Source organism: Temnothorax americanus, unplaced genomic scaffold (assembly GCF_048541705.1).
Source record: "Temnothorax americanus isolate GAGA-0224 unplaced genomic scaffold, ASM4854170v1 Scaffold4, whole genome shotgun sequence".
Taxonomy (NCBI): Eukaryota; Metazoa; Arthropoda; class Insecta; order Hymenoptera; family Formicidae; genus Temnothorax; species Temnothorax americanus.
The window spans coordinates 1,526,235-1,552,509 of record NW_027509547.1 but is presented as its reverse complement, the minus strand read 5'-3'; the positions used below and the strand labels follow the sequence as shown (position 1 = coordinate 1,552,509).

Below are 26,275 nucleotides of genomic sequence, written 5' to 3'. Positions count from 1 at the left end.
AAACGTTTGGTAAATTAATTATAGATTTACTAGTTCCATCGCGAACACACACGTTTCCCCGTCTAATTCTAGCTCGGAGGATTCGATCTTCTCGAAGGTGAAGCCTTTGGAAATACCGGGGCACGCATTACATCGGCAACGGCATATCGCAAGAGAGAGAAACGTTGCTTCGCTTATATTTATTTTCGATTCGGCACGAATGTGTAATTGCACGACTACCAGATACGGATATCGAAAAAAAAACAAGCTGTGTGTGCTCTTTTCGTTTCTTGGACGTAGATCAGGGCAACTTCCTCTGGGAGAAGATTCCCTCCCTCCCTCCCTCCCTCCCTCCCTCCCTCCCTCGCCCCCAGGGAAGAGGCAGACGGATAACTAGCTTTTCGGAGTTGGAACGAATCTCCGAGGACCGAAGGGCGAGTCGCGGACGCTCTTCGTGCACCAGGCGTCTTTAACTCCGTCCCGGCGTGCGATCGTGTTGCAGCGAATTACGTTTGACGTTACGATTTCGGGGAAATTGACTGCGCGTATCTGCGATGCAATTACAGTCTTTGCGACTTTGCGACTTTAAGAAGAGTATGACGTCTAATGTTAAAAGAATCGGTACATACAATATTATTCCGCACGTGTCGAGATCTAAATTGCGAATTTAAATTATTTTGATATATAATTATTTTCAATAAATAAAGTAAATGTATTTCGGGGGGTGTAGCTCTTCATTTTCCAATAACAGTTAAAACCTGTATTTTCTGTAATTTAGGTAAGAAAATGCATAATTTATTCTTCTCGTAGCAGGATAAAAAAATCGAGGGAACATTTTTCTGTTTATATATATTCGTCTCTTTCCATTTTCTCGCTTAATCAAAGTCATAAAAAAAATTTTGGAAAATCGCAAAAACAAAAGGATTAACAATTCTCGTGAGATGCCACTCGATGACCTTTCGGATCATTCGATTGAAATATCACGGCGAGATTGGCAGGAACGCACGCGATGCCACGCAACTGTAGTATGGTATCTAATCGCGCAAAAACTCTTCGTGATAGTTGAACCGACACAGATTGTAATAAAAAAAAAAAAAAAAAACCAATATCAGCGAAACAAAACGCACTTTTCCCAGGTTGTCAATCGTACTTCAAATACTTCAGAGAATTTTGAGCGATTACCGTAGTCACGTACCTACAATAGCAACTTACAGACACGTGGATATTATAGATAGCGCACCTGAGAAAAAGAAAGAGAGAAAGGGGGGAAAGAAAGATGATTGGTTTCCCTTCGTGCCTTACGGCCCTTCGCAGTGGGGAACAGCAATCGTTCACGTCCATGTTGCAGAAAGGCGTTTCCACGAAAAGTTTAGCCAACCCGAAGAATGCCTTTTCACCTAGAGAACACCGTATGCCCACGCAAGACCCGAATAAAATACCATGTAAACATATATTTCGAGTATGAAACACAAAATCGCAATTAAATCTTGAAAAAAATTCAATTCGGAGAATAGAATAGAATACATACATATACATAAATCACAAAAAGGATATATATTATGTGGTTACAATATATTATATGTATGATATGTAATATATATCATGTATAAGAAGAGGATACGCGTAAAGTATGTTATATATTTATAGATGAGAAGATTCTAAAACAGATGAGATCTTGAATTGCTTCAAGAACAAACTTCTCCTTTTCTGTTTTCACTTTTTGTTTCAAAACAAAGATACAGTGTTTTTTATTTAAGAAACACAAAGCCAAGCGCGTCTTCGATATAAATTGAAAAATTAAAAAAAAATTATTAGAGCCTAAAAAATAACGCAAATTTTCTTACATTTTTTCTTCCGTGTTCTATTTCTTCGTAAAAATTATTCCCAACTTATCTGAAGGCACCCCCTCTCTCCCTTTTTTCTCACTGTGTGCGTGTAACATTTTATATTTTTTAAATGGTATTCATATCAATATTACGTGCAACTGAAAGAATGACCAAGGTCTCCGCGCGTGAATCACGTGGACATTTCGATACGAGACATCCGGTAATTCGTAAACGAATTCGTGATTCTGACTTTCGCGATCTTTTGCAACATAGCCAGATCACGGTCGAGAGCTTTCCCGGTTTGGCTGCAACGTTAGCAGCAACGCGCGCAACTTCCGCGGCCGATCGGCGATGCGCTCGTGAGAGCGAAAGTGCTCAACAATTGCGACGCGCATTCCGTGATTGTTGCGAGGCTATTGCAAGCTGGTAAATTGCGCATTGCTCATCCGCGGCTGTAAAAACCGCGCGCGCGCTTTCTCGATCGACCGATTGGCGCGATCGCGTATATCAAATAAGAGGGACGCGACAACCGTAGGAAATCAATCATACGGAGAAAATAAGTTTAAGTGTGCATTCGCCCGTTACATTTCGCGCGTACCTTTTTCCGGTACACGAATTTCGTTCCATGCTGGAACAGACTGGAATATGTTTTGCTTGATCGAGATAATTTTGTCGAGTTTTGGATATTTATCATTTTCCTTAGAACGAGAAAGCGCGGAGAGATTGCTACTTAAAAAGAAAAACTACGAAGCATATAAAAGTGAGACTGAAACCTCGTAAATATGAAAACGAATAGCACGTAACTAACTCTAAGATTAATAATTACTGTGGGTGATTACTCTCCTACGATCTATTTTGACGTAATTTTTGTTTGCGGGCAACAATAATAAGTAGCGATATAACTTCGCGAAGACTCAGGCTTTGTTTCGATACCACATGCTTTTCAGCTCACCTCAAGGGAAAACGCTATTTCTCTTATCGTAGGCTGATTCACGATTCTCGTAATGTTTCATTATCAACGTGAGGCAACGTCACGGCAAAGGAGATAAGTCGAGGAATGACAATGTCACGTACGTCGCGTAGAAATCGAAAAAGAAACACGGGTATCGTGAAATCGTCTTCCCCGACGACGGCTACAAAAACGTGCCTCGCGTTTATTTCTTCCTCCCTTTTCCCAGGATCTTCGCCGAAATTATCCGGGCCAGAGGGCGTAGGGCTCACCCCGGGAATAAAATTCTAAAAAGGGATTCACGGGAAGGTCGCGCAGTCTCTTAGATTCAGCATTGTGTCCGCTATAAAGATTCTTACGTCCGAAATCTATCCGTCTGGCCGTAGCCGGCGCGGCAGCTATTATAGAAGATACCGATCACCGGGTACCTGGCTCGGAGCTTCCTGAAAAACCTCCGAGAGATACCTGTCTTCCCCCGGCCACCACCTGCTCTCTCTCTCTCTCGCCGCTACGAGACCTTCGTGAACATATGCCGTGTCTGGCGAACAATGTTCCTCGACCAGCTTGCGCGTTCCGGGACGGCGACGGCACGGATCCCGCCTGGCCCCCCCCCCCAGTTTCTTGCGCGTAACGTTTGGCAACCGCTTTCCTCGCTTCGTCCTCGACGTTAATTTATCATTAAAACGTATACGATTTTCCGCGGGGAAGGGCGATCGACGCGTTCACACACACGGGATTTACACGCCGCCGTTACGCATCGAAACGGCTAAATTTGCTGACGATCGCGTATTTCGTGTTACGAGACGAGTTTTCGACGAGTTACTTCCTTGAGCTGTTTACGAGAACGCGACCGCGTATCGCCGCTTTCTCGCGCCGCGGCCGTACTTAATGAAACGCTTAGCCGCGCTCGCGTTCGTAAATATGCAATATCTTGGGTCTTAGAGAGGTCGGAGTATAAATTTATTCTTTATTCAAAATGAAGTGCTCCGAGCGCGCGCGTCTCCTCCTCCTCGATATCGGCGAAAGAATAATCGACGAAGCGTCGAAGCAATATCACGGCGACGTATCGCGATGTTTCAATCCAAACGGACTTCATTCTTTGTTCAAATTATAAATTTATGCTAGCTGAAAATAATATCGGCAACGTCGTATCGCAGTTTCGCGCGCTGCGTACGGATATGCGACGCTCTAAAGAAAAAAGTAATTTGTTTCTTCATTCAGAACAAAAACTTGGAGAGACGTTTATCTTGCCGACGTCGACGGAATCAACGTATTGTATATACGGCGCGCAGATTGCGATACACTGGCGAAGTTGCCAACATCACCGCTCTGTCACAACCTGCGTGCCACGTTGAAAAGTTTACGGGTATATATATCGTAAACCTCATAGAGGGGAAAGAGAGTCATTTTTTTTCATTCGGTACACAAACAGCCCCGAACACGTCTCCCTCCTCGGCGTCGCGTCGCGAGAAAAATAACCGAGTGGCCACAGAAAACAAAAGCACAGGAAGTTTAGAATAAATGCGACGACGCTATATTCGAGAAGAGAAGTAAAAGAAACGCGGTTTATCGCGATAGTATTATATTTCTCTTGGCGGACGGTCGAAAGGGCGTATATATACCGCGAATCGACCATGCGGTTCTGACAAAAGGGAAACTGGAAAACGGATGTAGAAAGAACACATATGAGACACGCTCAAAAACGATATAGACCTTCATATTATATTACATTATTACATTGCATCCAATTCGAATGGTCATCTTAGAAGTTACGAAACGTTCGAGGTCGCGGATGTACTTCCAATTATATCTGGCAATCTGACGTTATCGTGAAGTTACGTAAAAGTGCACCATTAGTTAATTTAGCAATTGACTGTAAAACGCGATCGCACGTATTGCTAATTGGAGCAGCGAAGAACAAATTATTTTGTAAAATGTATTGCGCGCGCCGAACGTTTTATATGACATTTTAACCTCGCGAGTCTCTCGCGACGCGTGATTTTGACTGGAAAAATTTAACGCGGAATCAGCCGTGCCAAAAATTAATATGATAAATAATTGAATCCTTCCTCGTATTTCTGATGCGTAAACGCGTTTTGTCGCACGTGCCAATTGCGGTATGGGGATTAACGTTTGCGGAGACAATCGCGCGCGAGTGTCGAGTGTCGACGGTTAATTGTCTGTATTTATTTTGCAGCTGTATTTTTTGGTTCCTACAAGTTCGACGTCGAGTTCTGCTCGTGCGACATTTGCACTATCACGTACGCTGTGCGTGATAATATATAAATGCGAATGACGAATGTTTGCGCGATCGACGTCGGTGAGTCGATCGTATAACCGAATCACTTATTCTATTTATTTATCGTGCATAAACGAGGAACATTAAAGCGGCTCGAACCGGCGAGAACGACGAGCCGCCCGAGTGCAATGTCGGGCCCTCGAGGGCGATATTCTCCTTTTACACCACGGATGGGTCAGGCATTAGTATGTTAAGCAACATTTTTGCAGGGTGTTTACGCGTTCGAAAACTTTTCTGATAGATCGTGGCCGTCGCTCGCGCGCGCGACATTAAGGTAGTTCGATGATGAACAACTTTTGCCAAAAGTAATAGGTTTTAATTTTATATCAAAAAAAGAAATTCTCCTGAATCGATTAAGCCCAGAAAAAAGATAATTCACCGTCCCGTTCTCAAGATATTTAATTTTAAAATAAGGTGATTTTAATGATTCTAACATTGGTCTAAGAGGAAAAGAGGTTATTTTCCTATGAATAACACGAGTTTGCAAAAAATCTTTTGCCAAAAATGTCCGAACAATATATATCGATGGAAAGAGGACACTGTGAGGAAGCTTATAGTTGAAGGTGAACACGATCCACCGTACAGTTTCTTTTTAATTAATAATTAAAGTTGAAAACTAGTCAAGCGACGCGTTAACACACGCTTTATTTAATCTATTTCAGGCAAAATATTATTCTAAAACAACGTAAAAATTATTTACTAAATAATCTCTTTACGTCGTTACGAAGCTTTGCGATGCGTTATTCTATTTTTTTATAATCATAAAAATAAAAAAATTATAAACATTGTTTTCACTTCGGCCTTTCATCATCGAACTATATCTTAAACAAGTAACGCACGCGAACAAGCAATATACGTTATCACGTTCATTTTAATCGAAGCAACTTAAATCTAATACTCCATAAAATAGAGTATTTACTCGGTATTTACCAATTGCGGTGATCCCCCGTGGCAATATTTTAAACAACTTTACGTTAAAATATATTTAATCCGATTCAGCGTAATATTAAAAATAGACACACGCGTTACACTGACCTTCGTATTTGTTTACGGCATTTATTGCCAATCGCCGTGTTTGCTTTTGCTCTTTCACGAATCGTATATGAATATCACGAAAAAGTATCGCAATATTTTTCTTTCTCCCGCGTGCGAAATATCGAATTTTCCAACGATACCCGAAATGGCAAAACAACGCCAACCTGATTCAGCATGATTGGTAAACCGTTGTTTATTAACCATCTATTGCAAGATATAAAATAAGCGAAACGATTGCTCCGCAAGTTTCGAAGTGTCTCCGGCGCGTGATTCGAGCGTGAGGAAAAGTATCCACGAAAGATGGTAGCCGGACGAAGAGAATCGCGCGACGACGTTCGTCGTGACGCAAGACAGGTAAATATTTCATTCCAATGGCGAGCGATGCGACACGCGACGTTTTGCAATCGTCGATTTGAATGGAGAGTCGGCGCTGCGACGAAAAAAAAAAAGAAGAAGAAGAAATACGATACATCCGGGACAGCGAGTTCGTACGTTCGCGCGCGTGCAGAAACGCCACGCACTCTCCCCGCTCCGAGATTAATATCTCCTCCTCCGGCTAATCATCGAGGCGCACGCGAATCCGCTCTATTCGAATATTACGGACGACGTAATTATATTCGTAATTATGTTTGTAAAATCGGTGGGGTGCGACCAAGACGCGACAACGGCCGATAGCGCGGTGTATAACGGAGGAATTAACTCGTGTATACATCGGGTAGTAAAACCTATTCTATTGATCACGTTTCCTCTTTAAGCGATAAGTACACGTTCGAACATCCTATAAACAGATTCGATGTATTTCGCCTAAAATCTATGGCCATCCAGAAATAACGGAAGACGAATGTCAGTCACTGCAAAACATGGAACGGACTCTTTATTAATACAGGCACAACACGGCCTTCGAGTACTTTGAAGGCAGTGTAAAAGTCATTCATTAATCTTTGGACTAAGGCAAACAAATAAAATCCTCCTATTTGAGACAGACTTTGCCTTCGGCATTAATTTATATATATATATATATATATATATATATATATATATATAGATTTATTGATACGGTTAGGAAATTAAAGAGTCGAGATTCCTCGCGAGAATCACAAAGGGAGTGGCATCTCGCATTTCTTTCGATTTCTCTTTTCATTAACACCTTGCTTTAAACCAATTAAATTTAATGTCCCATAAAATAGATCCCCGTTTTCCAATTGTAATAATTCTCGCGGCGATTTCATTTGAAAGAAGCGCGTTCGCATTAAACGATAATGAAAAACAGTTCGATAGATAAAACACCCGTGTATCGATCGACAATTCCGGAACGCCCCGTATAATCCCGACGAGATCAATCCGAGTGCTTAACGCGGCTGACTCGCGATTAATCTTAACAAGGAAGAAAAAGGGGAGAGCTCAACGAGCACGGGGGGCGGGGGCCTCTGCGAGACGCCGAGATATTAGAAATCGCGAGTTAATCGCAAGTTAATCGCGGTTAACTCGGCCGTCGTCTCCGCTCCCCTTCCCGTCGTCGCGGGAATAAGCGGAGAGCCGTTTGCTCCGCGCGTCGGAATTCGAGATCGCATTTCGATTTTCCCTGTTTACGTCTCGCGACGACGTTGACGCGTCACGTGCCGAGGGTTGTATCGTCGTGGCGCAGCAAAACACGAAAGTGCCTTCGTCCGAATGACGCGGACGACGACGCAGTACGGCGGGGCGCCGAGCGAAACAGTCTCGCGGGGCTTACAGGCTACATACGTCGCCGCGGCAGGAAGGAAAGCTCCTTGGCACTCGCGTGTGTCGCGAAATTGGCGGTAATGCGACGATCGTCATCGTCATCGACGACGACGACGACGACGACGACGACGACGACAACGGCGGCGCAGAGCTCGGAGACGTTCGCGACGACGACAGGACCGAAAAGACCGAGCGAAAGATGTTCGAAGAATCTTCCCGAAAGGAGGGATGTATACAAGCACGTCGGAGGCGGAGAGACGAGATAAACAAGAAGGAAGAGGGGGACGGTAAATTGTTCGGCTGCGTCGATTTATCAATAACGTGGTCCCCTCGATGATGTAGAGAGACAGAATGAGAGTGAGAGAGAGAGAGAGAGAGAAAGCGAAAAGACGTACGCGATGAAATCACACGAAGGCCCGTCGTTTCCGCTGGCCGTGCGGCATACGAAAGCGCTCGCCACCGCCGGGGGGGGGGGAGAGAGGGGCGTATCGATTCGGACAAAACAATTGTGGCCAAGTCGTGGCCGTCGTCGGCCGTGTGGCGAGTGGCGAGCCGAGTTACGCTTTTACGCACTTGGTACCCGAGGCCGTGTAGAGCCGTCGTGTAGAGTCTTTAGTCACCGCCCAGCTCTCGGTTGTCCTCGTCCTCGTCGTCGTCGCTGTCGCTGTCCCTGTCCTCGTCGTCGTCGTCGCAGTCGTCGCAATCGCACGCGCTAGCGCAAAAGAAGAGGGACACGGTGTAGGTATAGAAGGCTTGTCCTACCGTATGGGGTAACACTCCCGCGTCGCTGTCATGCCTCCGCACGTCGCGTTGTTCCCGTATACGTGTTGCGCGCGCGCGCGCGCGGCGCTCGATCGCGCCCGTCCCCCGAGCGTGTACGTCAAAACGCGTGTGTGTGTATGCGCGCGCGAAGAGCGGACGTAGAAGCGCGAGAGAGCAGAAGCCACGACGACGGTAATATCGAGGGACGGCGTATAGTATACGTGGACACACGCACGCGCACGCACACGCACACGCGCACCGATTCGAAAGACCGTCAACGGAGGAGGAAACACTCGCGCGTGCACGCACCGCACGCACGTATATATGCGCGCGCGCGCACGTCTCTTCTCACCGCCGCCGATACAACACTCTCTCTTTCTCCTCCTCGCTCTGGAGCGCGCGTATATCACCCTCCCTCGCTCGCTCGCTCACTCACTCGCGACTTCAGTAACAGTTCGGGGAGCGAGACGCGAGACACACCGAAACACCGCGCACTCCGACGCGACACTTCGTCCGACGACGGCGCACCACCAACTGAATGCCGAATGCCGAATCCTAACCGACTGAGCGGGACTCGGAAACGCGGCGCGCGGCGCGCGGCGCGGCGGGATGGAGGGGATGCCGGCCGCAACGTGGGGGAACGGCGAACTATCATTCCCCCGTGGTGAGACGGGTGGTTGGGAAAGAATGAACGGGGGAAGGGGACGCGTATCGCAGGTGCGGACGCTGCGCGTCGAATACCACGTTCGAATTTGAGGAGCTTTCATCAGCTTGTTGCGAAGAGTATGTGAGAATTACGCGAATACCGGTTAAGGTTTGTGCAACTTATAACGGAAATGTGTGTGTGCTGTACAAATCGTACATTAAAAAAAAAAAGTATACACGAATGTAGGCCTGCTCATTTTACATACTTTTTGTTTACCAGTGTAGGACAGTAAAAACGATTTGGATTTGTTGGGATTCGGATAATTCACCGAATTATCTGACTACTTCGGTTCGGGTATTCGAACTATCCGAACGATTCCTTAATGCCCGAAAAATATCACAAATTCGTATCTAAATCATCTGCGAAAATTGAACCGGAAACTAATTGTTAAGTCGTTAAATAGATTTTATTTAGTTGCTGTATTTTTTTTCGTTGACTCTAAAAGAATGTTCCCTGCAGCGGGAGATCTCGTTACGATCGAGACAAGCTATACCATCTCAGTATGCGAACTAATTAATATTCCTTTATCAAAAAAGTTTTAATTTCTCTCACGCGCATTCCTAAATATTTTTAAAATATATTATATTTAGAATATATTTATTTGCTCTCTATCTATATATGTATATATAAACTATCTGGACCAAATTTTGCATAATTACTGATTTCCATCCCCTTAACTCTGTGATAATCCCGAGCAACGCCAGATAGTAAGCTAGTTATTGTATTTTATAGTGCGACTATAAAACGCAAAATACAAAGTAATATATAAAATAAATGAAGGTATACCTTGACGTAATTTCAATAAATTTTTACACCGTGTGTTTTAAAATTCCAAAAAGATCGTAATACTTAATTAAAGTAAAGTAAAGACATACCGCGTCTTACTTTTGTTACTTTTGTCGAGGCGGCGTGTCGTTAAGTTAAGATGTTAGATATGTCACCATTTGTATAATTATAGGACGCGAGACGTTTAACAACTTTACGCCGATACTCGTGGGAACTGAGCGGCAAGATCGTTAGAAAGTAGAATACCATCGTATATGCGCAAAAGCGAAGCGATATTGTACGCCCCAGTCGAATTGTGACGGCCGCAGCGGCGCAACAATTGGAACAGACGCAACAAACTCCCTTATCCAAGTTATTACCGAAATATATCTCTGCGCGCACCCGATATATGTATACATATATCCACATATATTTCCCATTGCTCCGACGCAAATAAGCTATACAACCGTTCCATTGTCGAGCGCGCAACGTTACCGAATCCAAAACGCCACAAATCGCATGCGACGCGCCAGTTAATCGTAAATTAATTAATATAGGGTGCGCAATTATTATTATTATTAGCGATTTCTCAATTAGTGCCATTTCATTTTCCAATCGCGACGCATACTCAATTTAATGTCGTTATTTTCCTACTTTAGATGACATCGTTCCGATCGTTTTGTTTCATTCAAAGCCAAAAGTGCGCGTACTTAAAAGCCGATCAGCAGAATAGACGATGGAGATTAGCTGAAAATCGATTTTTATTGCGCGAAAAGAATTAAACCGAACGCCCAATTACGGAATTATTCATTCCCAAAACAAAGAAGTCCTCATACATTCATAATCAATTTTAGAAGTGGGACGCATTTCCAGGTCGATCGCTAAATAAGTTTCGAATATATGATAACGTGGAAACTCTCTGGAATAGATACTTGACCGTTTCAAAGTCAGATCGAAGTCCATTATATCCGTCCACCGTTTTAGATGACATAAAAAATTTCGCGACTCTTTAAAAGTTTTGCTATGAAATATTCCACGGCGTAAAATAATCGTGAAACCGCGCACACGCAAATACGATATTTTAGCGTAGAAGATAGCATAGAAAAAAAAGTCGTCTTTGCCTTGCATGAAACGCTATGTTGCTAACACGCAAATAAGTGCATTTTTTATAATACGCGTCACTAGGATCGAAACCACTGGTCGCTGTTGTCGGTGGCTATTGTAACGTCGATTATATTACTCGAATCAATTTTATATATAATGAGTTACATTATTATTGTTTGTATTGTACACGAGCAATTCAAAAACGAGAGCAACACTGACGTGCGGAAGTAGATTCAGAAATTTATAACCGTGACATCGTTTCCTCGGATAAATTCCCGCGATTGCAACGCGCGTCATATTATACATAAGGAATTAAAAAACGAGCAGCGCTGATATTTTTGAGATTAGATTAAAAAATTTAGAAGGCTTTGTATTCTTTATTTTTAAATAATACGAAACCGTTTCTCTGGATGGATTCCGACATTACAGACACGCGTCGCATCAAGCTGACATCGGAATTCCAAGGGTCTCTCGTGAGTTTCGTCTCTAACGAATGTTACAGCCCTGGAACGCCACGGGGCTTAATATCCCTACGAGGGTTAACCGAGAGGAAGGAAGATAGGGGCGATCTTATACGGGAGGGAGGGCCGATGCCGAAGCCATAAGCGCGACGAAGGGACGCGTCGAATGGAAGAGAGAAGAAAAAGAAAGGTGGAAAAAAGATAGGACCTAGTCTGGAAGAGAGAGCGCCGCGGGTCGGCCGGAGCGAGGGCCCCTTCCTCCCAAAGGCCGCACCCACACGAGGGTCCACGCTGATCCGGGAAACTCGGGCTGGCACAGCCCTGAGGAAGCCGAGTAAACACACTTCGTGACGCGCGAAGGATACCGTGAAGATACCGAAGAAGAGCGGCTATTTGAAATCGCTGTCGTTTCGACGAGATTAGATTCTCTCTCTCTGCCGCGTGGCCGCGGCACCCCAACGCGATTTCTACCCGCGACTATCTGGACGGCGGCGATTGATGCGCGTCGCACTTCCCATCTATCTGTTCAAGAGAACTTCTCTAAAATTACATTTTGATTTTAGGTCCTTCATCCTTCGTTCGATTAAATGTGTAGAAGAAGGTCGGTGGCGTTTCTTTCCTTGGACTGCCGCGAAAATAACGACGATCAAGCAGGGAAGCAAATGGGAAGGAAGAACGAATTTCGAGCTGAACAAAATACTTATACGCTCACTGTTAAAAATAAAAAATGAAATTTAAATCAGTACCTTGAGTTAAATAACATTTTGTGATTTTTAACTTACCATGTGTATCGAAATTTATTATTTTCACACAAACAGTATTATTTCAATTCCATTGTGGTTTAATTAAATTGACATTTAGTTAAATTAACGATATTTTGATTAGTAGCAATGGCGATTTATACGAATGGTTAAAATTGACTGAAATTGAATGTAATTTGACACTACGAATTTAACAGTGTAAAGTCCAAAATCTATAGGGCTGCAAAACGCTCCGAATTTACTTCGGAAATAATTAATACATCAAATCATTCATTTACTCGAGTTCGGATATCTAAATTAGCCGGATTATTCGGATCTTACTGCGGCGAAGAGTCGCATATATCCGAATTCGTGAATTTATCAATCAGAATCACAAGGACGAACGATCGCGAACGAACATTCACGAACGTGACGAGCTCTTTCCCTTTGACATATCGAAGTGAACCGGAACATATTCGTCGTTGTACGTTCGATCTCGTCGAAACAAGTCGATTATTCGCGTTTGTTCGCGCTCGCTCGCTCGCTCAGTTTGGATCCAGCTTAACGCATGCGCCTTTTTAATTCCACGTGATGGTTTACCCACTGTGAGGAAAATTTTTTTTATCTGGAATGGGGATAAAAAAAACCCACCCTGCACTGTGGAAAAAAGTCTGCAAAATTACGTGAACAAATGTAAAATGTATATATTATACCATCTACGATGGAAATATGTATACACGTTCGATTATAAATTTAATGGAATGTATAATTTTTACGCTTGTTGTTCGTGCAGTGCAGTTTTCCATTGTCGTTCGTGTGCCGTTGCAGTTCACACATACTTTTTTTACAGGGCATAAAAAACGCCTTCTCGGCTGGAACTCGCGTGGAACAACGTCGAGAGCGAGCGAGCGAGCGAGCGAGCACTTCCACACGCCCACCGCTCACGTTCGCTTTCCCGACGCGTCTGCGGACGCGGGACGAATTCCTCCGGGAATTTTATCTCGCGCTCTTATCGCCGTCGAATCTCCCGTTCTACTCGAAATCATATCTCGCACGATGATACCGTAATATCCGCCTATATATACCGTGTGTGCCGTTCTACGATCGCGCGCCCGCCACTGCGCAGCGCCGTTCTCTCTGTCTCGCTCTCTCTCTCTCTCTCTCGTCGTAGACGACGAGAGCGTCAGGCCAGACGCTATCATGGCCGAGCACCGCGAGCACCGCTGATAACTCCGAGTTAAGCCAAAATCAACACGCCGCGCGCTGCGGGTCGAGGCAACGCGCGACGCAGCTGCCGTCGCGAGTGCGTCATGTCGGGTGACAAAGCTCAAGATGTTGTCTCTCTCTATATATATTTCCCTTCTCTTTCTTTGTGTCTCTCTTGTTCTTTTTCTCTGTCTTTCTCTCTCTCTCTCTCTCTCTCTCTCTCTCTCTCTCTCTCTCTCTCTCTCTCTCTCTCTCTCTCTCTCTCTCTCTCTCTCTCTCTCTCACGGATTCGTCTTGAGATACGATACAGCGTGCCAGGCTATATATATCGATCAAATTCGGTATCGATAGAAAACGTTCCTCCTCCTTTCTTCCTTCCCCGGATATCCGTCCTTATTACGGACAGTAGCGCGTACCGCGCTTTAAGGAAAAGCTACCTCGGCGTTAAAAGGAAAAGGAGACGTGTCCCCCGCTCTCGCTCGCTCGCCGCGGTTTTGTTCCATATACCTTTCGCAGCGCGTTTTCTCATGGTGTGTCTTCTCCCTCTCCGTTTTCCCCTCTGCTCTCTCGCTCTCGCTCTCTCTCTCTCTCCCCCTCTCCCTCTCTGTTTCTCTCCACCGAAATCCCAGACGGGAAAGTGAGTTTCGGAACATGACTGTTAATTTTACGCAACGAGCGCACGGTCCGCGCTCGGCAGGAACGAGTTCTCCCTTAGCTCGCTACCTCGTGTGTTTATCGCGGAGATCCCGGATCGATAGCTGAGTTTTCCGACTGGTCGGCAGACGCTCGGTGCTCGGTAGGTTTCTACTCTCTTCGAGGAAGACCTTAGCCTCATATGGAGATATCGCGGCGCGTATGTCGCAACGGAACGACGTCAGCCCCAGTTCCGTTCGTTATGCCGCGCACGCGACGCATTTTCGGTGATTAAAAAACCGATAAGAGGATACATCGACGGAATTATCCCGATTAATAATAACGAGTAAAGGGGGAAAACACGCAGGTGTGCGTCCCAGTCTCGTACACCTTCTCTCCCCGTATTCTGTCGTCGTCACGCACGCAGAAAACGTATATGCCCGGTCACCCGCTGTACCGTGAAAGAGGGACAAGCAAAACGTCTCGGATACTTTCCGATCTCGGCACGGGCATTCTATATTCGCGGGCGTTTACAGAAAAGGTGAGCGGATCCACGCACGTGGGATCTCCACGAGGAAATCCGTGTCCGCGCGGTGCGCGCGAGGTCGCGCGCGAAATAACGTGCGCTGGATCGGCGGAAGGGGTGGGAGAAGAAGGGGGAAGACTCCGCTTTGTTGCTCCCGATCCCGATGACGACTGACGACGTATCGATGTGGACATAGGAAAGCGTCTCGCGAGGCGATAACTTGCAAAATTTGCGTTGCGACGTTGCGACATTCGCGATTCCGCGCCTCGTGCGACGAGGGGCACAGGGCACAGCCGCTTTTGTCAATATTTTAAACGACAGAGCCGCGCGCTAAACTTGACAAGGTGCGTGCGAGAGAGAGAAAGAGAGAGAGAGAGAGACAGACAAAGATGAGTTAGATGAGGATCGAAAGGAGGATAGATAGGTAGCAAGAGGGGAGACGGGGGAGCGGAGAGAGATAACGGAGAAGCGAGGAAGATAAAGCGGGATGCAGACGGATAGGGTTGCGCGGTCGCTCTGTATCAACTATGCACCCTTATCAATTGGAAAATTGGTGTGTGCAATGGGAACGGAAGAGGAGGGGAAAAGGCTGTATCGCGTCGTACGAACGAGGGTGACGGTATATAAGGACGAAGAGCGCGAGGGAAGGAGAGAGGGAGAGAGGACCAGTGCCGGATTTACCGTTAAGCCGCCTTCGAGCCCGAGTTATTAAAAAGCCATCGGAAAAGTAACATTTCACGAGACGCTACATCGTTATTTTTTGTTTCTTATTACAGGTATTAAGGATTTTAATCGATTTAATCTCCCACAACTTAACTTTCAACGCTATCGGTGTAGAATCCTCTCGTATATTCATTAATATAAACGTAAAAAATATTTCCACATATTTATAGCAACGCAAAATAAAATATTGCAGCGAAATAATAATTAAAACTATTTCGCTTTCGTAAAAAATGTTATTTCGATTACAACTGTATCGCGGGATAAGGTTCCTGGGAATTAAAATCCACCACTGAAGAGAGAGAGAGAGAGAGAGAGAAAAGCTAGAGAAAGAGAAAACAGAAAGGGGGATAAAGAGAAAGGGAGCAATTAGGTTTACGTTTTTGAGACAGGGCCGTATCGGTGAAAGGATATCTTCGATGCCAGCACGCGACTTGCGATGTAGCTTGAAATTTCACTCGCCTGCAGCATGTTCGCCGACGAGTGACATCGAAGATGTTGCCGTGTCGACGACCCGCATCGTCTATGCACCCTTGTGAATTGGAAAATTCCGTGCCTGCTGGCTTAGCGAAGAGACTCGTCGACACGGCGAAGAGGAGTACTCGTAGAAAAGACAGGGACGCATCTAGCAAACGATCGAAATAGAGAGAGAGAGAGAGAGAGAGAGAGAGAGAGAGAGAGAGGGAGAGGAAAAGAGCTGAGAGGAAAAGGAAGAAGTAACAGAGCACGTAGAAAAAACAAGAGAAGAGAAAGAGGAATCGCGAAGACTTTATTAATGCATTCTCTACTATTGCGTTCTCTACTATTGCACTAACAACGTGCAACAGCAATTATTGACGTGCTCTGTTATAACTTCCTTTACGAAGATTATTACTGAACATCAATAATAAATGAGTTATTGTGTGCATTAGAGTTGCCTAGATCGACCACGCTTTTTTCGCATCTAATACGCACATTTGTTCAAATAATCTAAATTACAACTAAAAAAATAATGTTTCTTACTTCTTATTTCTGAAATTTATCTCGTGAAACAACCATGTTTTTAATCTCTCGGTAAAATTTAAAAAATTGTCCCGACAGTTTGCTCGAGGAGAGACGTACTCCAAATTCTATCGCAGAAATTCGGAATGCAAAAGGGGGAGCCCGGGACACCTTGTATCTCGAAAGAGAACGAGAGAAAGGGACGGAGGGTGGGAGTATAGAGAAGAGGAAGGGAGATGGAGCGAGGGACTGATAAGGTTGCGCGAGGCGCATGCGTCACTCGTCGTGGGCGTCGGAAACGTGTTGACACACGAGAGAAACCGTGAGCAGAGAGAGAGAGAGAGAGAGAGAGAGAGAGAGAGAGAGAGAGAGAGAGAGAGAGAGAGAGAGAGAGAGGAGGTCGGGAGGGTACGGGGGAGGAAGGGAGATAGAGCATCGCGTGTGGCTCTAATGCCAGGATGCCCGTACGTATGTACCGTCTCTCGAATGCGGTTCCCATGCTGCGGGTCCCGGGGCACTCCCGGGGCTCTATACCGTCGCCGTCGGTCCTCTCTCGCGAGAGAGAGATCCGGTGGCGTCGCGCGCGTTGCCATAACCACCGCGCGACGAGCCGAGCGGAGACGCGATCGCGGAGAGATCCACGTTCGATCGATCGCGACGGGCGACGGGCTAATAAGGGGGAACGTACTTATTGCGCGGGTTTAGAGCAGTGTTGCTCTCTCGCCCAGCGGCGAACCGGCCAGGGCCGAGGATCGGGTCGCGGGATCCCTCCACGAGCCGAGGCTGTTCGCCGTAATATATATGTCGTAGAAATAAAGAAGAAATACTCCGATATAGTATCGGAGACTCAAATAAAGAGTCAGAAATTTTGCAATTAACGTAACTCTGGTAAATGAGAATTTATAGATGCGGTGAAATTTATTTTACTTATTTTAATCTGTCCGTCGCGCGTGTATTTCTAATACGCGATTATATGAATAAACATATGGGAATCAATCAGGCGTTTTTCACTTTTTATAGATCGACGTTCTCGTCTCGCGCTCGTCAATCAATTAACTCGCGGAAAGTGAAAAAGAAAGAAATTTTATATATCTTCATTTTCTATTAAAATTTCCATTAAAAGGTAATTTTGCTATATTAAAGTCGGTAATGATGCTACGATACACTTTTCTACGATTTTCTGCGGCAACGCAAAATTATTTTCGTCTTTGGAAGATAAGAATCGTGCTCGACTTCCGAATTAATTAAATCAATTTAACCCCGAGATTTTATCGATTCGATTAACATATCAACGCTACGAGAGTTGCCGAAAGTTTTATACGAAAAAAACTCCAATGTAGATTTTTCTCTCAAAGAGTGCCTTCGCGAAGTTGGGCCATTGTCGCGCGTCAAAAGCGTCTCTGGTATACGCGTTCGGAGAGTTCGTTTCGGAGACAGGTGAGACTTTGAAGGGAGAGCAGGGAAGGTGGGAGGGTGGATGCGCAGGTCGACTTTGAAGGGAAACGTCGCTTCGAATAATTCCGGGACGGTATTCATACAGTCTTGCGGGTGCTTTGTAATTTCAAAGCGTCGTGCAGGGCCGTAGCTATCGTGCGGTGAAAGCGTGCGGAATAACAGGGGACCTATCTCTCGCCTCTCTCTCTCTCTCTCTCTCTCTCTCTCTCTCTCTCTCTTTGTATCTCTCTCGAGTTTTCCGATATTATAGAAGAAAATCGAGCGCAGAAGATATATCGAGTTCACAATTGTATACACAATACGCATCGTGTCGTGGTATATTACCGATGCCTCAGTTTACATCTCTATAATACGTAGTGTATTGTTTTGTGAAATCCGAGGTGCGTTAAAGCGGTGCCTACAATGAGAATTTAATGCGTAAAATTCAAGCTTTAAAGCTTCAGCCGTAATAAATTGACCAATCACAGTCGAACGTGTGAAAAGAACACTTGACCGCGTGATTGGTCAATTTCTTATACGGATTAAAGCTTAAAGCTTGAGTTTTATGCCTTAAATTCTCATCGTAGACACGGCTTTACAAGCATAACTAAAGTTTTCTGACAACTGAATGAATAAATAAATAAATAACTGAATTTTTTAAAGACGCCACTTTGTTGCTCGTACACTTCTTTCGAGCCGCGTCCCTCGATCTATCAAGCCCCACGTTTTAACACAAAAGCCGACCGTCGGCGTCGGCCGTTCTCCCGTATACCCTTTTTCGCAAATGGAACGTTGCGCACCGGTGCGCCCGCTCCGTTCGAAAGGACAGAGCGCGGTCGTGTCGCGGGGGTGTTCGATCGCGCCAGAGTTCGCCGGGAGTTCGCGGACGATCGACGCGCCCATAGGCGATCCATCGTCCGCTAAATTATTACGCTGGCGCTGCTCGCAGCGAACGCGAAACTCGTCCGCGTCGCGCAAAGCGGCTCTTATAATTTGCTCCATAATGTAAGAAGAGCGACGAGAAGGAGGCGGGAGGAGGGGTGGGGAACGCGCGCCGCGCCACGCATCTATAATTTCCGTGCTATGGGCGGCTGTCGTTACAAAGGCTCTATTTTTTCATGAAACTTTTAGGATCCCGAGTACGTTTATAATTCGCGAGTTCCGAACCGGATAACCACCTCCGTCGGCTCCGACGACCCGAGTCTCGCAACGAAGCCGTTTTCCCAGAAAGCGGATGAAGATATACCAATTACCGTACATAATGATTACCGTGAAAGCTCAAGTATCCTTTGTATAACGCAAAGGGCGAAAGGGACCTCTCTTGTCCGGGCTCGACTAACCCTCCGCTGCTTCTTCGTTTTGAACCAACCTAGGCGGACGTGAAACCACGCCGAGATCGCGATAGCCGCGCAAAGGCATAGTCAGAATTCTTGGATTCTTATGTAAAGCGTACCGATAGTTCCTATAGGCCTCATCTCCCTATCCTTAACTAGTCTGACGAAATGAGACGCGGTATATAAAACCTTTAATACCTTTAAAATCGAAATATAATACTTTTTCTCCCTTTTTAGAATTGATTTCTTCGGAAAAAAAATAGATTAAATATCACAATAAAGCTTTTATTGTCCAAATACATTATAACAGAAGGTATATTTTCAATTTATATTTAAAAACACGCAAGTTTTATATTTCGCAAAAAGGATTGTTGTAATTATTTCGAATAGTTTAATTTAAAACAATCAAATTTCACTAAAGTGAGATAAAAATTTTACAGTTTTTCTGTGTGCAGTTGCTTTTGTACGCGCGCGAGTGGTCTGTTTATTATGTCTGAAAGTAAAGTAAAAATTACAATATTAATGTAGCAATCAAGAGAGAGAGAGAGAGAGAGAGAGAGAGGCACGGTTTCACGCCAAGTTCATGCGCAACGGCGAGACAGACCGTTGTATCTTTACGCGAGTACAACTTGAGAGTATCTTCAATTATAGTATCGCAATAACGCTTCTAGCCTGAATTACTCAAGTTCGTAATAGGTTTAATTAGCTGGGGTTTCAGTTATATAACAAAAGCGCTTTTATTTTTCTTCTATGTGCCCCTGCGAAGAAAGATATTGCGCAAAGTCCGGATTGTAAAATTTTCATTTAAAAAACGTCATCGTCGTCGGGAAAAAAAACATTGTTATAAATTTTGACTACAGATGGCTTTAGAAGAGTTTGCAATTAATGGCTGTTGTCACAACAATTGTAAAAACTAAAAACTCATACACAAATAAAATGTGGAAACATTCGCCACAGAAAGAAAAACGACACGGTAGCCCAATTAACTCTCCGTTCTTACGATAAATTGACTGGTTATCGCAATTACAGATATTCTAATATCACAAAAAAAGTAAATGTGTGTGTCGACTAAAATAAAATTTATATATTAAAATATATAAATTTATAAATTAAATTTATATATTAAAATATATATAAATTTATAAATTGAATTTATTGTATATTAAAATTTATATTTTATTCACACATTATATATATATATATATATATATATATATATATATATATAATTCATTGTCAATTTTCATAGTAATAAATAGAATAATATTATACTTAAAGTTTTGCAATAAAATGTTATATAGAAAGGAATATATTTTTTATGTAGTTTATATAATATTTTTTTGTGCGATCATCGAATATCAAACACCCCTTGATATTTTTCCCTTAACAAGGGGGGGGGGGTCATCGAATCGATGTATCAATTACAGGAAGACGGCGGTAACCCTTCGCCCGCAAAGGTTTTTTTGGCACCTTTACGACGCAAACCTGATGGGTCCTGATGTTTTTTTTTAGTGTTAAAGGGCTGCAAAAAATCTGAAAAAATTCATGGAAGGTGTTTCAAAGCTTCAGTTTGAAATATCAATCATAAAATTATAAACAATTTAATTTTTTCACATAATTTGTATTCAAAAGTTACAACTACATTTGATTTTCGCCCGCCAGGTTTGCGGGTGAAGGGTTAAATCTTAGCCTGCGAACCGCTAGACGGATCTTCGGAAAAGCTGCTACGCGTGCACCGGTCTTTCTGGTCCGTCTATTGAAAAATTCTATGCATTTATAAGTATGCACGCTGCACAGAACGACCACCCGGGTTCTCCGGGTCTCTGTTGTTATACCTATATATTTTTCATTCGCGTTTCCCAAGTGCGTTTTTAATTCGCGATTTAACGGCGGACCGTAAATCCCGAATATCGGCAAAACGGACAGACGACTCTCAGAGCAAGGATCATCTCTTCCCAAATCGAATTTTTAATTCCTGAGTGCGCGTCGCCAGGTTCATCTCCGTCGCGTAATTTTGCCTCGCGTTCTATCGGACAATACACGCTGCAGATTCTGTATTTTGCACGAGATGAAGTTTAACCAGTGAGGAATATAGATACAACTACAAATCAAGCCCAAATATTTTTAGCGCACCTCTTACTTTACGCGCACGAACTCTCGAAAATGTCAAAAATTCCATACCGACTCACGCTGTAATTATTTTTCGTCTAATTATATAATCTTATTAACTAACTGATTATGTTTAATTTTTTAATTTAACAGTTATTTTAATAGGTTTTTAGTTTAAAGTTATCTCAGTTTTAATATTTAGCTATTTATGTTACATACAATGCATGTTATATGTCAACGCAGCTGATATTTCTAGCGCGTTTTAATAATTCAATTGTAATTCTCCACATGTAGCAGAGTTGTGACGCACGTATTGGTCTATTTGATAAGTCTTATGTAGGATGTACACGTATACCGGATATCCTAAGCGCTTAAAGATATTAAAAGCCAAGCTACAAAAATGGCTGTTTATCGAGTCATTTTTATTTAAAAATAACGAAGTTACTCAACTTCGTTACTCAACGATCAAAGTTTTATCACAAGCCAAATCTACTTCAAATTCATCCAGATCTGCGCACATATATCTCAATTATATATCTATGTTAAAAAGAATACCGATATTTATATTCACATAATTATATCGCCAGCGGGTTAATAGATATCAAGAACAACGTTCATTATTTTCGACACTGTTTGTTACATCCCCAAAAAAGGACAATTCAATTATTGTAAATCAAAAAGGCACATGACGAACAAAACGATCCTTTTCGACCGTAATTGCAAGCCGTTGAAAAAAAAAGAAAAATGATAAAGAAGAAAGCATCCGTTTCCACTAAGATTTGCCATCGATTCAAATTCGCGAAGCGTCGATGCTAAAATATCGATCGAAAGCTGTCGATAGCATCTCCAATATCGGAGTATCGGCGAGCGTCCCTGGCTGAGAGGACACCCCGTATGCAGAAACGCAATTCCCGGCCGGTACGCACACATTCGCGCGTGCGCGCGCGTGGTCGACACATACGTACACACAGACACGCGACACAGAATCGATCGAAGGGCGTCACACGCGCGTATACGGATTTAAAGGGTCAGCGGCTTAAATACTCGGCCGGCGATGTACCGTTAATTGCTAAGATCGGCCGTTCGCCGTTCGCTTCCACCTCCGTCGCGTAGGAGAAAATCCGCGCGCGCGGACCCCCGTTCAATCCCGTTCGATCGCGTTCGATCTTTCGGTCCGGGCCGGTCGTACCTACCTCCGCGTTCGTCGTCGCAACGCGAACGACGCGAACCTCGCGAGACGCGTGTCCGCGCGCCACGCCACGCCGCGCCGACGAGGACGAAGATGGGAAATGCGCGCCCGGTATATATGCATGCTCCTATACAAATATACATCGTACATGCGGGGGTGTGCGTGCGCCACAATGTTAGGACACCGTCCCGTCCCCCCCCCCTCTCTCTCTCTCTCTCTCTCTCTCTCTCTCTCTCTCTCTCTCTCTCTCTCGGCACCCCAACCCCACGATTATCCAATTTTCCTTGTCACTGCCGTTTAGACACGCGGTAATATTGTCATCGAACAATTACACGTGAGATGTAATTGTAGGTTCAACTTGTAAAGATTCATTTCAATAGTAGCTACGCTATGTGTCTATGTTTTTCTTTTCTTCTGAAAATCGTATTGCGCTTTAATAATATAAATACGCGTATATATGCTGTGCGCCTACGGAGCACCGTATGTCGGAAAAATTTATCGCCTTTCCAAAAAACATAAAAACTCGTAGCTCTCAACTTCGTGCTTCGATCGTTTGCAGGATTTCTTACTTTCTCCGTGCATCTCAAAAGATTCGATATTACTTTTTAAAAGAAGCAAAATTACCTCTCAACTTGGCACTTGAATTTGCCGCGTTGAATCCCGACTTTCTCGTGTACCTAAAAAAAAATTTAATATCTCTTTCCAGGAAGAAAAAAAAAGTCACACTTCTCGACTTCAAATTGCTATCTTGGATTTCTGCTCTCCTTCGAATTCAAATTTCTCGTTTCACTCACGTCGGTTTTGAATTCGTTAAAATTCAAGAGATTCTCCTCGTGTTCGCGTTAAACATTGATATTCGCGCGACAAGATTTGCGAATTACTCTACTCTGGCGCATGTTTTGTTTCCCCCCCCCCCCCCACATTGATACCTCTTTGTTTCCGGGAAAGCTACGGTTTTCGGGTTACATGTGACACTCTCCGGCTCGAATATCGACGGGGTTGCACGAGCGGGCACCGCGAGTACCTATGTATGTACATACGTACGTATGCGCGCGTGCACGCGTTTAACGGATATTTGTATACAAACAAACGTACGGTACACTATACGCGCGCGCGCGCGCGCGCGTACACACACGTACGTCCCGATCGGCGGACAAAAGGATCAGATGTGCGTCGGACCGGGTGGGAGGGGGAGTAGGAGGAGGGGGGAGGCAGGAAAGAGGCGAAAGGAGAGCGGGAGGGAGACAGAAAAACACACGTCGCAGGTGCGGCGTGCGGAGCGAAGCGACTGGGACTCTCTTTGAGTGTAACGAACTCTTTTTTTTTTTCTTTTCCTCCCTGAACTCCTTTCTCGGCCAGACCGCGGTGCGCAGCGGCAGTACGTGTTAATTCTCGCGCGCCGGCGATATAACGCGGCTGGCATTCTCTTATCGTGGAAACGAAAGAACCACCGTGTGTGTGTGTGCGTGCCCGCCTGGCCTGCCTATCGCTCGCCGAGACAAAGGGAGGCGAGAAGGCCTGAACGCGCGCGTCGGGTACGAGCGGCGGCGCGACTCTCGGGTAAAGGAGGGCACGGCGCGGCGCGGCGCGGCGCGTATATGTTACTTACGTCTAAAAAAAAAAAAAGGGGGGGAAAGAAGAGCCCGCCGGGGAACGGTATCTCGGAATTTATTTCACCGACTCCGTCGGAAAAACGCGTCGAGCGAGTCGGAGTACCGAAGGAACGTCCTACAGGGGCGGCGGTATGGAGAAACGGCGGAGAGAGGTCGAGGAGGAAAAAGGGGCCGAGAGAGCGTGGAGAGGGACAAAGAGAGAGAGAGAGAAGGAGAGAGCGGGGAGGGAAAGCCACACGGAAAGACAAAGAGCGAGCGATCAGCGGTAACACAGCGGAGAAGAGTGAAGGTGCTTGAGCGAGACGAGAGGCGCAGCGCGCGGGGGGGGGGGTGCTGAGAGTGGGTTGAGGGAGGGGGGGCCAGAGTGTATACAGACAGAGACAGACATAGAGCGCGCGTCCGAAATCGCGGTGGGAAAAAAAATTCCTACCTTTCGAGCCACGACGGGGAGCAAAGCGCGTACTGGCGGGGCTCTCTCTCTCTTTTTTGCGTGTGCGTGTCTTTCTTTTTTTTTTCTCCCGGTTTCTCGTTTCTCAGAGCGACGTCATAAGCCGTCGTAGGCGTAGCTGAGTCGTCGCGCGCGTAGTCGTCGCGGCCATTTAATATGAGCGCGGCGCGGCGCGGCGCAGCGGACGAGCGGACACGACGCCGAGCGCTCCGACGAGAAAGACCCCGACCGACTATCGGCGGTCGGACGGCGGCGGCCAGGCGGCGATCAGCGGCGATCAGCTCACCACTAGCAACACCGAGGTCGCTCCATGTCCCTCATCGCGTACGGTGTACGGTGAGCGGCGGTGGCGGCGGGTGGCGCCGGCGGTGCGCCCGCGACCCCGCCCAATCAAATCGCCGTGGAGGCGAGGCCCCGCCGCGCGCGGCGCCGGCAGCGGGGCGCGGGGGAGGGGAAGAGGGGCCCCCGAGAGAGACCCGGCCGCGTCCGCACGCCGCACCGCACGGCGCCGAAAGAAACCCAAACGTCCGTAAAGGAGACGGGAGACGTCGGGGGCCCGACGCCCGACCCGCGTCAAGCACTGACCGCGTGACACCCGCGCCCCACGCCCCACGCCCGATTTCGATGCGTGCCCGTGACGAGGCACGGCGCCGACGACCACGACTCCGCCGCCGACCGTTCGTCTCCCCTCCCTCCCTCGCCCCTCCGCCGTTTCCCCGCCAGCCTGCAGGCCAGGGGCGGCTGACGATAGTAGAGATCGCGCTCCGAATTGCACGCCCGCGCGCGCACTATTTCGAGTATTTCCACCAATGGCCACATTTTGCACCTAATTCTAACTTATTGTTAGGGAACACGTGATCTATTCGATTCTTGTGACGGATCTCGCATTGCGTGAATAATGAAAGGTATACCGGAATATGTCTCCATCCAGGGTACGGGATATATATTACACGTATACTTGGACTTCGAAGACGGAGCTGCGCGCGACGATACTGCGTATGTACGTAGCGGCTTTGTCCACCTGCAACCTGCCCACATGTGACGTCACGATCGTCGCGAACTTGGACGGTAAAGCAGCGCTACTTATTGTCGACTCCGAAAGACAAAACTGCGAAAAGATATTTGGAAAGTGATGTTTGAAAGAAAAAAATTGATAAAAGGCAGCACGCGACGTTTGTCAATTTTCTTACGCATAACATTAGTATGACCCAAGTCGAAAATATATATGTGTTTCAATGTCTGTTTTTTTTTCCATCAGGACTGTTTGCAACATCTGTTTGCAAAGTTCCATGCAAAGTATGTTTGATTTTTTAACAAAACAAATTTGTTTCGCTACGCTCCTAAGCGATTGAATATTAACCGAATCACGTAGATAGAGACGAAGATAATCCGCGGCCATTTGCTATCCTGTTTCGTACATGAGTAAAGGAGGGATCTTTGCTACAGCAGTTGAAAGCTGCGATTCACTTATTAACGCTACAAATGTTTCCAAGCATTTATCTCTTCTCCTTTCTTTCAGCGAGGAAAGAAGAAGAGGAAGAACGTAATTGTAGCATCAAATGTATTATTGCAGCCTAGATTATACCGTAGGTCGATGCACATTTGCGGTTACGCGTCAAATTTGTCAGGATATATTCCTATAATAACGGGTCAATTTTCTATTCGTATCTTTAACCCTTTCAATGTGAAGTAAAAAAGCTAAACTCTGAACTGTAGTGCAGCCAGTTCGGCAAT

The 26,275-nt window shown here is 45.4% G+C and overlaps 1 protein-coding gene across 4 annotated transcripts in view; it reads right to left on the bottom strand.

Annotated features, from left to right (window-relative positions):
• The window catches only part of Mura (ring finger protein murashka), a 51,829-nt gene extending 27,171 nt beyond the window's left edge, over window positions 1–24,658 (bottom strand). Inside the window, exon 1 of one of the 4 annotated variants that reach the window (XM_077415068.1) lies at window positions 24,524–24,658. Coding sequence is in view for 1 of the 4 variants with exons in the window: in XM_077415070.1 (XP_077271196.1) it covers window positions 8,573–8,604 (32 nt within the window). In the remaining 3 variants the exon portion in view is untranslated. Of the gene's footprint in view, window positions 1–8,205; window positions 8,357–8,572; window positions 10,002–24,523 lie in introns of those variants that run through there. The other 3 variants (XM_077415067.1, XM_077415070.1, XM_077415069.1) reach the window with 3 other exon arrangements.
• Window positions 24,659–26,275: the final 1,617 nt, after the last annotated feature.